Raw genomic sequence first — 14,269 nt, forward strand, 5'->3', positions numbered from 1 at the left:
GGGGGCCGGTTTGGGGGCTGAGGCCTTGGTTTTGTTCTTGAAATGTGGGAAACTAAAGAGGAACCCCCCCAAAACCACCCCAAATGAGTTCCCATCATTGCAGCTTGGTGCTGGATGGGGGGGGGCACCCGTTCCATCCCCATCCCTGGGGATTGCTCATAATAATGGTATAAATCACCTTAATAATAATAATAGACATAATAAATAAGCCCCTCGGGGAGGAGGGGGGGGGGTGTCTTCATTTGGTTGGTTTCAAGTAGTGTGGGGGGGGGGGTCAGAGGGGTGCCCCCCCGGCGCTGGCCTGCTCCTGCAGCCCCAGCAGGCTGTAGGCGATGCGCTTCTGGTGCCCCGGCAGCCGCACGCCGACCCTCTTGATGTCACTGGAATGGGGGGAGAGGGAGGAAATGCACCAAGATCCGGGATGTGGGGTGGAAAATGGTGGTGATGACCCCCCCCCCCCGCCTGCAGTGTTCCCAAGGGATGTGGCTCATCCCCAGGTTTATGGATAGGAAGGGTTGAGCCCAATGCTATGGAAGGGGGTTTGTTTTGCAGCATGTCCTCGTGTCCTGTGGGATGGTGCGGGGCATCACAGGGACAATATGGGGACACTGCTGGAGGCAGCACGGGGACAGGGGGGAATATAGAGGGGAGAAGGTGGGGACAATACAGGGATGGCATGGGGACAGTGTGGGGATAGAGCATGGGAATGTACAAGGACAGTGTGGGGATAGAATGGGAATAGCAAGGGGATAGTGTGGGGATAGCACAGGGACACCATAGGAACAGAATGGGGATAGCACAGGGACACCATAGGGACAGAATGGGGACAGTACAGGGACACCATAGGGACAGAATGGGGACAGTACAGGGACACCATAGGGACAGAATGGGGACAGTACAGGGACACCATAGGGACAGAATGGGGACAGTACAGGGACACCATAGGGACAGAATGGGGACAGTACAGGGACACAGCATAGGGCATCATGGGGACAGTGTGGAGACAGAATGTAAATAGCGAGGGGATAGTGTGGGGACAGCACAGGGACACCATAGGGACAGTACAGGGACACCATAGGGATAGAATGGGGACAGTACAGGGACACCATAGGGATAGAATGGGGACAGTACAGGGACACCATAGGGATAGAATGGGGACAGTACAGGGACACCATAGGGATAGAATGGGGACAGTAAAGGGACACCATAGGGATAGAACGGGGACAGTAAAGGGACACCATAGGGATAGAACGGGGACAGTAAAGGGACACCATAGGGATAGAACGGGGACAGTAAAGGGACACCATAGGGATAGAACGGGGACAGTACAGGGACACCATAGGGATAGAATGGGGACAGTAAAGGGACACCATAGGGATAGAATGGGGACAGTACAGGGACACCATAGGGATAGAATGGGGACAGTAAAGGGACACCATAGGGATAGAACTGGGACAGTAAAGGGACACCATAGGGATAGAATGGGGACAGTAAAGGGACACCATAGGGATAGAATGGGGACAGTAAAGGGACACCATAGGGACAGAATGGGGACAGTACAGGGACACCATAGGGGTAGAATGGGGACAGTAAAGGGACACCATAGGGACAGAATGGGGACAGTACAGGGACACCATAGGGACAGTACCAGGACACCATAGGGATAGAATGGGGACAGTAAAGGGACACCATAGGGACAGAATGGAACAGTACAGGGACACCATAGGGTCAGTACAGGGACACCATAGGGATAGAATGGGGACAGTAAAGGGACACCATAGGGATAGAATGGGGACAGTAAAGGGACACCATAGGGTCAGTACAGGGACACAGCATAGGGCATCATGAGGACAGTATGGGAATATCAAGGGGACAGTGTAGGGACAGTATAGGGGACACTGTGAGGATATGAAGGGGCAGTGTGGGAATAAGGGGACAAGATGGGGATAGTACAGGTACACCATGGGAATGTCAAGGGGACAGCATAGGAATGGTGTGCGGACAGAACGGGAATACCAAGGGGAGACCATGGATACAAGAATGGGGACAACACGGGGCTGGTGCAGGGTATGGACTCACTCGCTGGTCATCTGCAGGACCTTCTCAATGGTGCTGTAGGCCGAGGCCATGAAGTGCTCCGTGTACTGGGGCATCCGGATGGACTCCAGCCACTCGGGGACGGAGCGGAAGGGAATGCCCTCGGAGCCGCTGGTGCTGGGCAGGCGGATGGAGACCCTGCAGGGGATGGGGATGGGACAAAGGGGGGGGAAATGATGCGGGAATGGGAGGAGGAACAAATGGAAGGATAAAAAAAGAGGGTGCAAAAATAACGTGGAAATGAAACCATGCCCAAAAAACAGTGCTGGAAAAGCAAAGATGCAAAAAAAAAAATACAATACTGTGAAAGTGGAAAGATGCAGGAAAAAGGGGGTGGAAATGGGGATGCAGAAAGAGAGGAACCCAAGCAAACGAAAAGCACCGGTGCACAAAGGCAGCACCGGGATGTCCAGATGTGGGGATGTGCAAGAGACGCAAGGAGTGAAGGCAAAAGCAGAAGCAGAACACGAAAGAGGTGATGAGGAAGCACCCAGATGTGAAGGTGCAAAGGGGAAATGCAAGAGGAGAGGCGCAAATGCAGGGAACGGTGAAAATGGCAAAGGGGAAACACCAAAAAGCACCAAAATGCACAAATGAAAAGCAGAAAATCGGGTGAAATGAGAAACCTGCCACAAATGCAAAGGGAAGTGGAGAATGTGGGGGGATAAAAAGGCAAAGTCAGTTCACAAGAGCACAGATGCAAAGAGCACAAGGAAGCCAAGGTGCAGAAAGCAAGGGGAGCGTGCAGAGGGTGCAGGAATGCAGGGATGTGAGGAGCGAAGTGGGGATGTGGAACTGCAGAACCAGGATGCAATGGTGCAAAAAGGAGCATGGGAATGCCAGGGTGTGGAAGAGCAACGCAGGAATACAACAGGGGAAAACACAGTGAGGAAAGGGGGAGCTGCAGTAAAGAAGTGTGAGGCTGCAATGGGGCAAAAAGCAGTGCCAGAGTGCAGGGATACAAGCAGCAATGCAAAAATGCAGGTGCAAACCCCAAGATGAAACTGCAGGGGTGCACAAAGCAATGCAAGAATGCAGGGGTGCAAGAATCAATTCAAGGATGCAGGGAGGCAAAAATCAAGGCAAGAATGTAGAGATGCAGGAATTCAAAGGTGCAAGAATGGAGATGCAACAAAACCCCAACACGAGAATGCAGAGATGCTTGAATGCAGATGCAAACCCCAAGGCAACAAATGCACAAAGCGATGCAACAGACGCAGGGGTGCCAGAACACAGAGCTACAAGAAGCAATGCAAGGATACAGGGATGCCTCCTTGAGTGCATCTGCAACCCAAGAACAAAGAGATGCGAGAATACAGCGATGCAAGCAGCAAGGCGAGACCGCAGCGGTGGAAGCATGCAGAGATGCAGGGCTGCAGCGATGCAGAACCCAGCCCAAGGATGCTCAAAGCAATGCCAGGATGCAACCCCAATGCCGGAGGTGCAGCAACACGTGCAGGGGCCCAACCTGCCCATCATTGCTCACCGGGGGTCAAAGTCCGCCAGCGCCTTGAGGGACTCGGGGGCACGGATGAGCTTGTCCAGGATGCTGACGACGTCGGCGAACTTGGGGCGCCGGGAGCGCTCCTGCTGCCAGCACTGCATCATCAGCTGGTAGATGGCCGAGGGGCAGTCCAGCGGCGCGGGCAGGCGGAAGCCCTCGTTGATGGCCTTCATCACCTGTGAGGAACCATAGGATCCCAGAATGGTTTTGGTTGAAGGGACCTTAAAGCTCATCCAGCTCCAAGGCAGGGACCCCTTCCACTGGAGCAGCTTGCTCCAAGCCACCGTGTCCAACCTGGCCTTGAACACAACCAGGGATCGGGCAACCACAACTTCTTTGGGCAATCAGTGCCTCACCACCCTCAAAAGGAGGAGGTTGAGTGGTGCTACCCCCCCCAAGCCCCCCAAAGCTGTCCATTTGCCAGAATGCCCCCCAAAGACTGAGGTTGGAGGGGCTCACCTCGTGGTTCGAGAGCTCCCAGTAGGGTCTCTCTCCATAGGACATCACCTCCCACATGACGATGCCGTAGCTCCAGACATCACTGGCGGAGGTGAACTTGCGGTAGGAGATGGCTTCAGGGGCTGTCCAACGGATGGGGATCTTCCCACCCTGCAGCAGCAACACTGGGGTCAACCCTTTATCTTCCCCCCCAGACCCCACCCTCACCATGGCCCCGTGGTGGCACCCACGCTGGTGGTGTAGGTGGCTTCAGGATCATCTTCCAGCACTCTGGAAAGGCCAAAATCCGACACTTTGCACACCAGGTTGCTGTTCACCAGGATATTCCGGGCCGCCAGATCCCGGTGGACGTAATTCATGTTGGCCAAGTACTTCATGCCGGCGGCGATGCCCCTCAGCATCCCCACCAGCTGGATGACACCAAATTCCCCTTCTTTTTCCTAGGAAAAGGAGGAGAACCCAGCCTTGAATCCATCTCTCAGCACATCTCCCATGGGGGGAGTTTGGGGGCTCCAGCCTTGCCTGTGCTGGTGGGACACACACGTTGCCACCCCACTTCACCTACCCGCAGGAACTTGTCCAACGCGCCGTTCTCCATGTACTCTGTGATGATCATGAAGGGTTTGTCTGGAGGAAGAAAAAACCCAAAATGGGTAAAATAAGACCCTAAAAATCTCACCAACCCCTCCCGAACCCCAAAACCAACCCCAAAATAACAACAACCCCCCCAAAACCCCAATTCCCACCAAAAGAAACACTACCAAACCCCCCAAAACCCAAAACCCCTCAAACTCCCAACCTTCCCCTCCCGACCCCCTCGTACATCATTGCTCAAAACACCCCATTCCCATAGAGCCATTTTTTGGGGTGTTTTGCAGGGAAATTGGGGGGTTTTGGGACTCACACTTGGAGACGACCCCTTCCAGGCGGATGATGTTGTGGTGGCAGAACTGGCCCATGGTGGTGGCTTCGCTCAAGAAGTCCACGCGTTGCTTCTCCGTGTAGCCCACCTTCAAGGTCTTGATGGCCACCGGCACCTCCTTCTTGCCACGCTTCAGGGTCCCCTTGTAGACCTCCCCAAATTCACCTGTCCAGAGGATGGGAGATGTTCATCCCTTCACCATGGACCAACTTTGGGGTGTCTTTGGGGTGACGAAGCCACCTGAGGACCTACCGGCACCGATGACCTTCTGGCGGGTGATGAAGGATGGAGGGATCTCGGTGGTGAACTTGAGCATGGCTTGGTTGGGGTCCTCATAGGTGTGGGGGTCAACGTAGGTCTTGAGGGGCTTCAGCTGCTCTGTGGGGTGCCGTAGGGGGTGTCAGCACCCACATCAACCCCCCATCCATCCCCATTGAACCCACCATCCCATTGCTCACCTGACTTGGAGAAGTAGACATCCTCAGCAGAGTGGCGTGGCCGTGACCTCCTCCTCCTATGGAAAAGTGGCATTTTGACCATTTAAACACCATTTATGGTGGTGGAAAATGGTATTTTGGTTTTGGGGGGGGTATTGGGGTATTTTATCTCCTTACCGCCGGAGGACGTAGAGGAGAGCACCCAAGAGCAGGAGGACAAAGACAACACCAACGATGGAGCCGCTGATGACGGTGGCGGATGCCATGGCCTCAGCGCCTGTTGGTGTGATTCAAGGGGGAGACTTGGGGTGAACCGAGCACCCCCTGGACCCCCACCCCAAAATCCTGTCCCCCAGGGTCCTCACCCTCGGGCAGGGTCTCGAACTCGTGCTGGGGGCTGTAGGCCCCGTGGCCGTCGGAGGTGAGCGCCTGGACCCGCACCACGTAGGTGGTGGCAGGGGACAGCTTGGGGAGGGTGACGGAGGTGCCCTCGCAGCGCAGCACCGAGTAACTGTTCTCATCCACCTGGGGACACGGGGGGGAGACAGGGATGGAGGTGACGTGGATGGAGGTGACGTGGATGGATGGGAGGGTAATGTGGATAGGGTCATGGATGGAGGTGACACAGAGATGACATGGATGGACGGGAGGGTGATGTGAATAGGAACATGGATGGAGATGACGTGGATGGATGGGAGGGTGATGTGGTTAGGGTCATGGATGGAGGTGACACGGGTGGAGATGACATGGATGGACGGGAGGGTGATGTGAATAGGGACATGGATGGAGATGACATGGATGGAGGTGACACGGATGGAGGTGACACGGATGGAGGTGACACGGATGGATGGGAGGGTAATGTGGATAGGGTCACGGGTGGAGGTGACATGGATGGAGGCGACACGGATGGATCAGAGGGTGTGGATAGGGTCAAGGATGCAGTGGACATGGATGGGAATAGGGTCATGGATGGAGATGACATGGATGGATGGGAGGGTGATGTGGATAGGGTCACGGATGGAGGTGACACGGATGGAGGTGACACGGATGGAGGTGACACGGATGGATGGGAGGGTAATGTGGATAGGGTCATGGATGGGGGTGACATGGTTGGAGGTGACACGGACGGATGGGAGGGTAATGTGGATAGGGTCATGGATGGAGGCAACGCTGATGTATCAGAGGGTGTGGATAGGGTCAAGGATGCAGTGGACACGGATGGGAATAGGGTCATGGATGGAGGTGACATTGATGGATGGGAGTGATGCAGATGAGGGGTGATGGATGGACTGAAGCCATGCTTAGGGGACGGACCTTCTTGCTGTAGGTGACCTCGTACTTCCAGACCCGACTCTGCTGCCGCGGTGGCACCGTCCAGGAGAGGACCAAGCTGGTGGACGTCCGTCCGTCCAGGCTCACCGATGTCACCCGGGGTGGCTCTGCCAGGGGCACACGGAGGTGTCACCATCAGGGTTCAGGACACCATGAAGGTGTCCCAGGGGGGTACGAGGCCATCACGGAGGTGATGTAAGGAAGGTTGGGAGACGCTGGTGACCCCCTACCCGTCTGGTTGACGCTGATGGAGGCGGTGGCCACGCTGCGGTGTTGGCTGTACGGGGACACCCCATTGCGGGCTTCAACTGTGAAGGTGTAGTTGACGTACGGCTCCAGGTCGGTGACGGTGACCCCGGTCCCTGCCAGTCCCCGGGGGGGCTGTGAGTACCGGACCCCCCCGTCGCAGGGCCGGCACTCGCCGCTCTCCGGGCAGCACTGCTCGCAGGTGATGCTGTAGGTGACATCCTCACGGCCACCCGGGTCCGCGGGGGGGGACCAGCGCAGCTGCACCGAAGCCCCCATCCCGATGGCTGTGACGCCCTGGGGTGGCGAGGGGGGACCTGGAATAGGGGGACACAGAACAGGGGGGTGAGGTCAGGGGAGGGATGGTGGCACCGGGCTCTGGTTTCCCTGTCCCCAGAGGTCACTCACGGGTGCAGGGGTCCTCGGGGGGGTCGCTGGGGGTGCGGAAGAAGCCGTCCTGGCAGGGGCAGGCAGCGGCGGCCTCAGGGGATGGCAGCGTGTGGGGGGGACAGGGCTGGCAGCCCCCCGCAGACACCGTGGCCTTGAAGGAGCCGGGGGGGCAGGCTGGGGAGGGGGGGAACAGACACAGGGGCAGCAGTGAGAGCCCAGCGCAGCACCCGATTTCTCTGCTCACCCCTTGGCATGCACGGAGCTGATGGGTCCTCGCCTCCTGAGCACCCCCTCACCCTCCAGCTCACCCCATCACACCACATCTGTATCTCACTCCATCTCATCCCACCCCACCATGTCCCGCCCGTACCCCATCCCATCCCACCTGTATCTCAGCCCATTTCACCCCATTCCAATTGTATCTCACCCCATCTCGTCCCACCTGTATCCTGTCCCATCTGTATCTCGTCCCATGTCATCCCAATCCCATCATGTCCCACCTGTATCCCATTCCATCCATATTCTGTCTCACTGCATCTCTGCCTCATCCCCTCCCATCTGTATCTCATCCCATTTCATCCCATCCCTCCTGTACCTCACCCCATCTCATCCCACCTGTATCTCATCCATATCCTACCCCATCTACTTCATCCCATTTCATACCATCCTGTCTGTATCTCATCCCATTTCATCCTGTCCCATCTGTGTCCTACCTCATCTTGTCCATATCCTATCCCATCTGTATCTCATCCCATTTCATATCCCATCCCATCTGTATCTCATCCCATTTCATCCCATCCCTTCTATACCTCACTCCATCTTGTCCCACCTGTATCCTGTCCCACCTGTATCCCATCCATATCCTATCCCATCTACTTCAACCCATTTCATCCCATCCCTTCTGTATCTCACTCCATCTTGTCCCACCTGTATCCCATCCATATCCTATCCCATCTACTTCATCCCATCCCATCTTGTCACACCTGTATCCTGTCCCACCTGTATCCTATCCATATCCTATCCCATCTCCTTCATCCCACACCATCTTGTCCCACCTGTATCGTGTCCCACCTGTATCCTGTCCCACCTGTATCCCCTCCATATCCTATCCCATCTCCTTCATCCCATCCCATCTTGTCCCACCTGTATCCCTCCATATCCTATCCCATCTACTTCATCCCATCCCATCTTTATATCTCCCACCATCCTTCCATATCCTATCCCATTCCTTCATCCCATCCCATCTTGTCCCACCTGTATCCTATCCATATCCTATCCCATCTACTTCATCCCATCCCATCTTGTCACCCATCCTGTCCCACCTGTATCCATCCATATCCATCCCATCTCCTTCATCCCACACCATCTTGTCCCACCTGTATCGTGTCCCACCTGTATCCTGTCCCACCTGTATCCCCTCCATATCCTATCCCATCTCCTTCATCCCATCCCATCTTGTCCCACCTGTATCCTATCCATATCCTATCCCATCTACTTCATCCCATCCCATCTTGTCACACCTGTATCGTGTCCCACCTGTATCCTATCCATATCCTATCCCATCTCCTTCATCCCATCCCATCTTGTCCCACCTGTATCCCCTCCATATCCTATCCCATCTCCTTCATCCCACCCCATCTTGTCCCACCTGTATCCCCTCCATATCCTATCCCACCCACTTCCTCCCATCCCACCCCACCCCATCCCACCCGTACCCCACCCCACCCTGCCCCATCCCCACTACCCCCATGTCCTACCTTGGCAGGCGTCCCCCACTCTCTGGTACCCGGCCCGGCAGAGGCACTCCCCGATGGGCACCAGCCACTCTCCATCAGCGTTGCAGTGCAGCGCGGGCGCCTGCTCCGCCACCGCCTCCTCCACGCAGGTGCCCCTCACCTCGGCCAGGGTCTGCGAGTCCCCGCCGGCCACGGTGTGCGGGAACCGCGCCATGCCCCGCACCACCGCCGGGCACCGCTTGTAGTAGATGCGCACCGAGAGCAGCGCCACGCAGGCGCCCAGGTCCTGGAAGGCCAGGTAGAAACCTTTGCGTGTGAGCGGCCCCACGGAGCGCACCTCCACGTTGAGCTTCACGTTCCGGGTGACAAAGTCCTCCTGCACCGTGATCTCATCCGGGGCGATGGTGTCGATCTTCCTGAACTGCCTCTTCTGGAAGTTGGTGCCGTAATCCACGTCCGACTCGGCGTAGTAGAGGTTGAAGGTCTCCTTGCAGGTGCCGCCGCCGCCGCTGGGGAAGCTGTTGCAGTCGCGCACGGTGAACTGGAGCTCGATGAAGATGCGCTGGGCCGCGCCGCGGTAGATCCAGTTGGTGCGGAGCCAGTTGTCCTGCTCGCCCTCCAGCACGTTGCACACCAGGTAGAGGTAGATGGAGGAGTCGTTGAGCATGTTCTGCAGCAGGTCCCACTGGGGCAGAGAGACACCAAGGCTATGGGGCGGAAACTAAGGCAGGGGGAGGGCGGCCTCGGTCCCTATGGATGCACTCATCCCCATAGAGGTCCCCATCCCAATGAACATCCCCAACCTCATGGGTGTCCCCATCCCCATGGATGCTCCCACACTCATCCCCATGGATGCTCCCACACTCATCCCCATGGATGCTCCCACACTCATCCCCATGGATGCTCCCACACTCATCCCCATAGAGGTCCCCATCCCAATGAACATCCCCAACGCCATGGGTGTCCCCATCCCCATGGATGCTCCCACACTCATCCCCATGGAGGCCCCCACACTCATCCCCATGGATGCTCCCACACTCATCCCCATCCCAATGAACATCCCCAACGCCATGGGTGTCCCCATCCCCATGGATGCTCCCACACTCATCCCCATGGAGGCCCCCACACTCATCCCCATGGATGCTCCCACACTCATCCCCATGGAGGTCCCCATCCCAATGAACATCCCCAACCTCATGGGTGTCCCCATCCCCATGGATGCTCCCACACTCATCCTCACAGAGGTCCTCATCCCAATGAACATCCCCAACCTCATGGGTGTCCCCATCCCCATGGATGCTCCCACACTCATCCCCATGGAGGTCCTCATCCCAATGAACATCCCCAACCTCATGGGTGTCCCCATCCCCATGGATGCTCCCACACTCATCCCCATGGAGGTCCCCATCCCAGTGAACATCCCCAGTGCCATGAGTGTCCCCATCCCCATGGATGCTCCCACACTCATCCCCATAGAGGTCCCCATCCCAATGAACATCCCCAACCCCATGGGTGTCCCCATCCCCATGGATGCTCCCACACTCATCCTCACAGAGGTCCTCATCCCAATGAACATCCCCAACCTCATGGTCCCCATCCCCATGGATGCTCCCACACTCATCCTCACAGAGGTCCTCATCCCAATGAACATCCCCAACCTCTTGGGTGTCCCCATCCCCATGGATGCTCCCACACTCATCCCCATGGAGGTCCCCATCCCAATGAACATCCCCAACCTCATGGGTGTCCCCATCCCCATGGATGCTCCCACACTCATCCCCACAGAGGTCCTCATCTCCATGGATATCCCCAGTTCCCAGGGATGCCCCCATCTGCATGAAGGTCCCCATGAACCTCATGGATTTCCCCATGGATGTCCCCACCTCAATCCCTATGGATGAACCCCATCTGCATGAGCTCACCATCCCCCAATCCCTATAGATGTCCCCATTCCCAGAGATGCTCCTGCGTGGAGGTTTCCATCCCCATGCAAGTTCCCATGCCCACAGGTGCCCCTGCCCCATGGAGGCCCCATCCCTGTCCCCGGTGCTCACCCCTTTGCCATAGGGCTGGGTGAGCCAGCCCAGCTCCCCCTGCGCCTTCGCGAAGTCCAGCAGCACCACTGCGGAGAGAGGACCGGGATGTAGGGAAGGAGAGGGAGGAGAGGATGAGGGCCCTCAGTGAGCACCCATGGGTGGCCCCAGGGCCTGCAAGTGCCACCAATACATCCCTTGGACCCACGGACATCCCCCAGGACCTATGTGCACATCCTTGGGACACACAGATGACCCCAGGAGCCATGGATGTCCTCGGGATCCATGTATATATCCCTTCAATACACAACATCCCTGCAGGACCCACGCATGCGCCTCCAGGACCTGTGTATGGGCATCCCATGGATGCCTTTGGGAGCCACGGAAGCCCCCAGGACCCGTGGATGGCCTTGGGACTCACATGTATATCCATGGGGTCCACGGATGCTACTGGGACCCATGGACATCCCCTGGTACCCACGGACATCCCCTGGTACCCACGGACATCCCCCGGTACTCATGGACGTCTCCGGTACCCATGAACATCCCCCGGTACCAATGAGCATCCCCCAGGACCCACGGGTGCCCCCATGACCCACAGCTGCCCCCAACACCTACAAACGCTCCCAGGACCCCCAAGGCACCCCCCGGGGTCCCCATTCCAGCACCTTCCCATTGGATCCCCACACAGGGACCCCCATAGGAGGGGCAGGAGGCGCCGAGGGCTCCGTTCGGGACCTGCTGCAGCACGTCCAGGGCGGTGGCGCCGGGAGGAAGAGGAGGAGGAGGCGGCGCAGGGAGGGAAGCGCTGGCGGGGGCCCCCCCCCCCCGGTGAATCACCCCCCAGGAATGTGCCCGGACGCCGGGTTCACATCCCGATGGGATGGGGGGAGCGCTGGGAACGGATGCTCCCCCCCACAACCACTGCTGAGAACGGGCGAGCTCCTGCAGTGCCCCAACGGGGTGAGGTCTGGGAGGGGGGGAACCCCAAGAACGAGGTTTGGGGGGGGCACGAATGGGTCTGTTTGTGCCCCCCCCCTCGCCCCATGCCCCGGTCAGGAAGGATGCGGGGCGGATATCCCGGCTTTCCTGTGGCTGGAATTCCGTGCCTCCGGAGAGCGGAAAGGGAGGCTGGGGGGAGCTGGGCCGGGGGGGTCCTATGGGGTATCCCCGGGTGCAGCACCCACCGGTGCCACCTCCGTCACCATTGGCACCCCCTTTGCCATCACCCCCATGTGCAGCCCCTGCAGCGCTCTCACCTTCCTCGCCCACCCTCATCTTCCTCCTGCAGCCCCATCACCATCAGTGCCACATTCCCTGCTGCTGGCACCACCATCATCTTCATCACCATCACCACCTCACTCCATGTCTGCATCCCCGGTCCGGTCCCCGCTGCATCCTTCTCCCCATCCCCAATTCCATTTTCAACCCCATCCCTGTCCCCGTCCCCATCGCAGCCTCACTCTGAATCCCAACCCCAAAACGAATTCCAATCCCAATCCTCATCCTTAACCTGAATCCCGATGCCAAAGCAAAGCCCAAACCCAAGCCCCCTGCCCCAAAACCTCAGCCGGAGCCGGGCAGGATCCAGCCAGGGCACCCCCCAACCTCCCCATCCCATTGGATCTCACCTTTTCCAAGCAATGGGAATCGCACCCTCCTCCCCCCATCCCGCCACTCTCCCAACACTTCCCCTTTATTTGCACTTTTTGCACCCCAAAAATCCCAATATCCCCAAAATTCCTTCATGGGAACGGGCATTTTAGGAATGCTGCGGCAGGAATCCCTCCTTCCCCCTGCATCCCAAACCCCTCATTTTGGGGTTTTTTACCCCATTCTTCGTTTCTAGGGGGGGATTTTCCACCCCGAGCCACCCCCGGCCTCCCTTCTCTTTGCGTTTGCACCGGAACCTTCCACCTTTTCCTCTGACCCCCTCGGACAGAGCCTTTGGGGACTTCAACGCGGAAAAGCTTCAGTCGATGTTTTAAAAAGTGACTTTTCCCACTTTTCTTAACCCAAAATCCCCCAAACTGAGCCCAAACCCGGCCCGGGGGGGGGGTACCGGGAGGAGGCCGGAATCTCGCTTGGGTTTCCCAACGATTTCGGGGTTTTCCTGACATTGTTCCCGGTTCCCCGGCCGGATCCTGCCCAGCCCCGCGCCGGGCAGGCCCCGCGCTCCATTTTGGGGTCAGATCCCCCCTTTTTGGGGCTCGTTTATTTCAGTCCCCCCCCCCCCCCAACCCCGACCCCTCCATAGGGACTCCTTATGGGGCGCAGGCGGCGGGATCGGGCCCCAGCGAGCGCGAGGCGGCCGCTCCGCATGGGAAAAGTTGCCCCAAAATCCCGGTTTCTCCCCCCATTTTAGCGTTTCCCTCCGCATTTTGCCTTTCCCCCCCTCTTTTAACCTCACCCCCATCCCCTTCCAGCTTCCCACCCCCCTCTGAGCTTTTCCCACCTCTCTTTTAAGGCTTTTCCTCCCGTTTCAAAGCTTTTTCCTCCCTGTTCAACTTTTTCCTTCACTTTCAAACCTTTTCCTCCGTTTTCAAACTTTTCCCCACTTTTGAACCCTTTTCCCCCTCTTTTAAACATTTCCCCTCTCTTTTAAACGCCTTTTCCTCCCCATTTTAAACTCACCCCCCCAACTTCAATACCCCCTCAACGGCGCTTCCCCACCGCACCCATGGGTGCCCCGTTTATAGTGGTGCCCTCACCATCAGCCTTTACTTTAGGGGCTCCCCCAAACCTCTCAGCCCCCCCCACCCCTATGGGTGCCCCCCCCATAAGTGGGTTTAGGGGAGCCCCCCCACCCCAAAAGTGGGAACTCACCTTCCTCTGCTGCCAGGGGGGTGAGGGCGGTTAGGAAGAGGAGGGTGAAGGCCGGGGGGGTGCCCGCCATGGTGCGGGGGGGTGGGGTGGTGGTGTTTTGGGGTGCGCCCCACAACCGGCGGCACCAGCGCTATGGGGCAGAGCACCCCGCTCCTGTTCATTCATGCCCCGAGTGATGTCACCCGGACACGCCCGCTCTTAAAGGGGCAGGAACTGCTCCCAGTACGCACCAGTGTGGGACTGGGGATGGGGATAAGGAATGGGCGGGTTATGGGGGGAGCCCCACG

At 57.8% G+C, this 14,269-nt stretch overlaps 1 protein-coding gene across 1 annotated transcript; it reads right to left on the reverse strand.

The window, feature by feature from the left end:
- Positions 1–223: 223 nt before the first annotated feature.
- EPHA2 (EPH receptor A2) lies at positions 224–14,223 on the reverse strand. Its single transcript, XM_061359453.1, has 17 exons — positions 13,983–14,223; positions 11,178–11,245; positions 9,145–9,808; positions 7,406–7,561; positions 6,982–7,314; positions 6,734–6,858; positions 5,785–5,944; positions 5,597–5,696; positions 5,441–5,496; positions 5,235–5,360; positions 4,965–5,147; positions 4,626–4,687; positions 4,291–4,500; positions 4,061–4,210; positions 3,584–3,777; positions 2,080–2,235; positions 224–380 (listed from the first exon to the last, which is right to left on the reverse strand). The coding sequence occupies exons 1-17, from the start codon at positions 14,050–14,052 to the stop codon at positions 275–277; spliced, it is 2,919 nt and encodes a 972-aa protein (XP_061215437.1). The 5' UTR covers positions 14,053–14,223; the 3' UTR covers positions 224–274.
- Between the last annotated feature and the right edge of the window lie 46 nt (positions 14,224–14,269).

Source organism: Neopsephotus bourkii, unplaced genomic scaffold (assembly GCF_033783945.1).
Source record: "Neopsephotus bourkii isolate Nb327-2 ecotype Australia unplaced genomic scaffold, CSIRO-AGI_Nbou_v1 NB_981, whole genome shotgun sequence".
NCBI classification, from domain to species: Eukaryota; Metazoa; Chordata; class Aves; order Psittaciformes; family Psittacidae; genus Neopsephotus; species Neopsephotus bourkii.

Excerpts from the sequence above, each read along its gene's own strand:
- EPHA2 (XM_061359453.1), bottom strand. The coding sequence starts at position 14,052 with ATGGCGGGCACCCCCCCGGCCTTCACCCTCCTCTTCCTAACCGCCCTC. Across the intron at positions 9,809-11,177 it reads CCCAGCCCTATGGCAAAGGG|TGGGACCTGCTGCAGAACAT; the intron begins GTGAGCACCGGG and ends TCTCTGCCCCAG. Across the intron at positions 7,562-9,144 it reads AGTGGGGGACGCCTGCCAAG|CCTGCCCCCCCGGCTCCTTC; the intron begins GTAGGACATGGG and ends CCCCCTCCCCAG.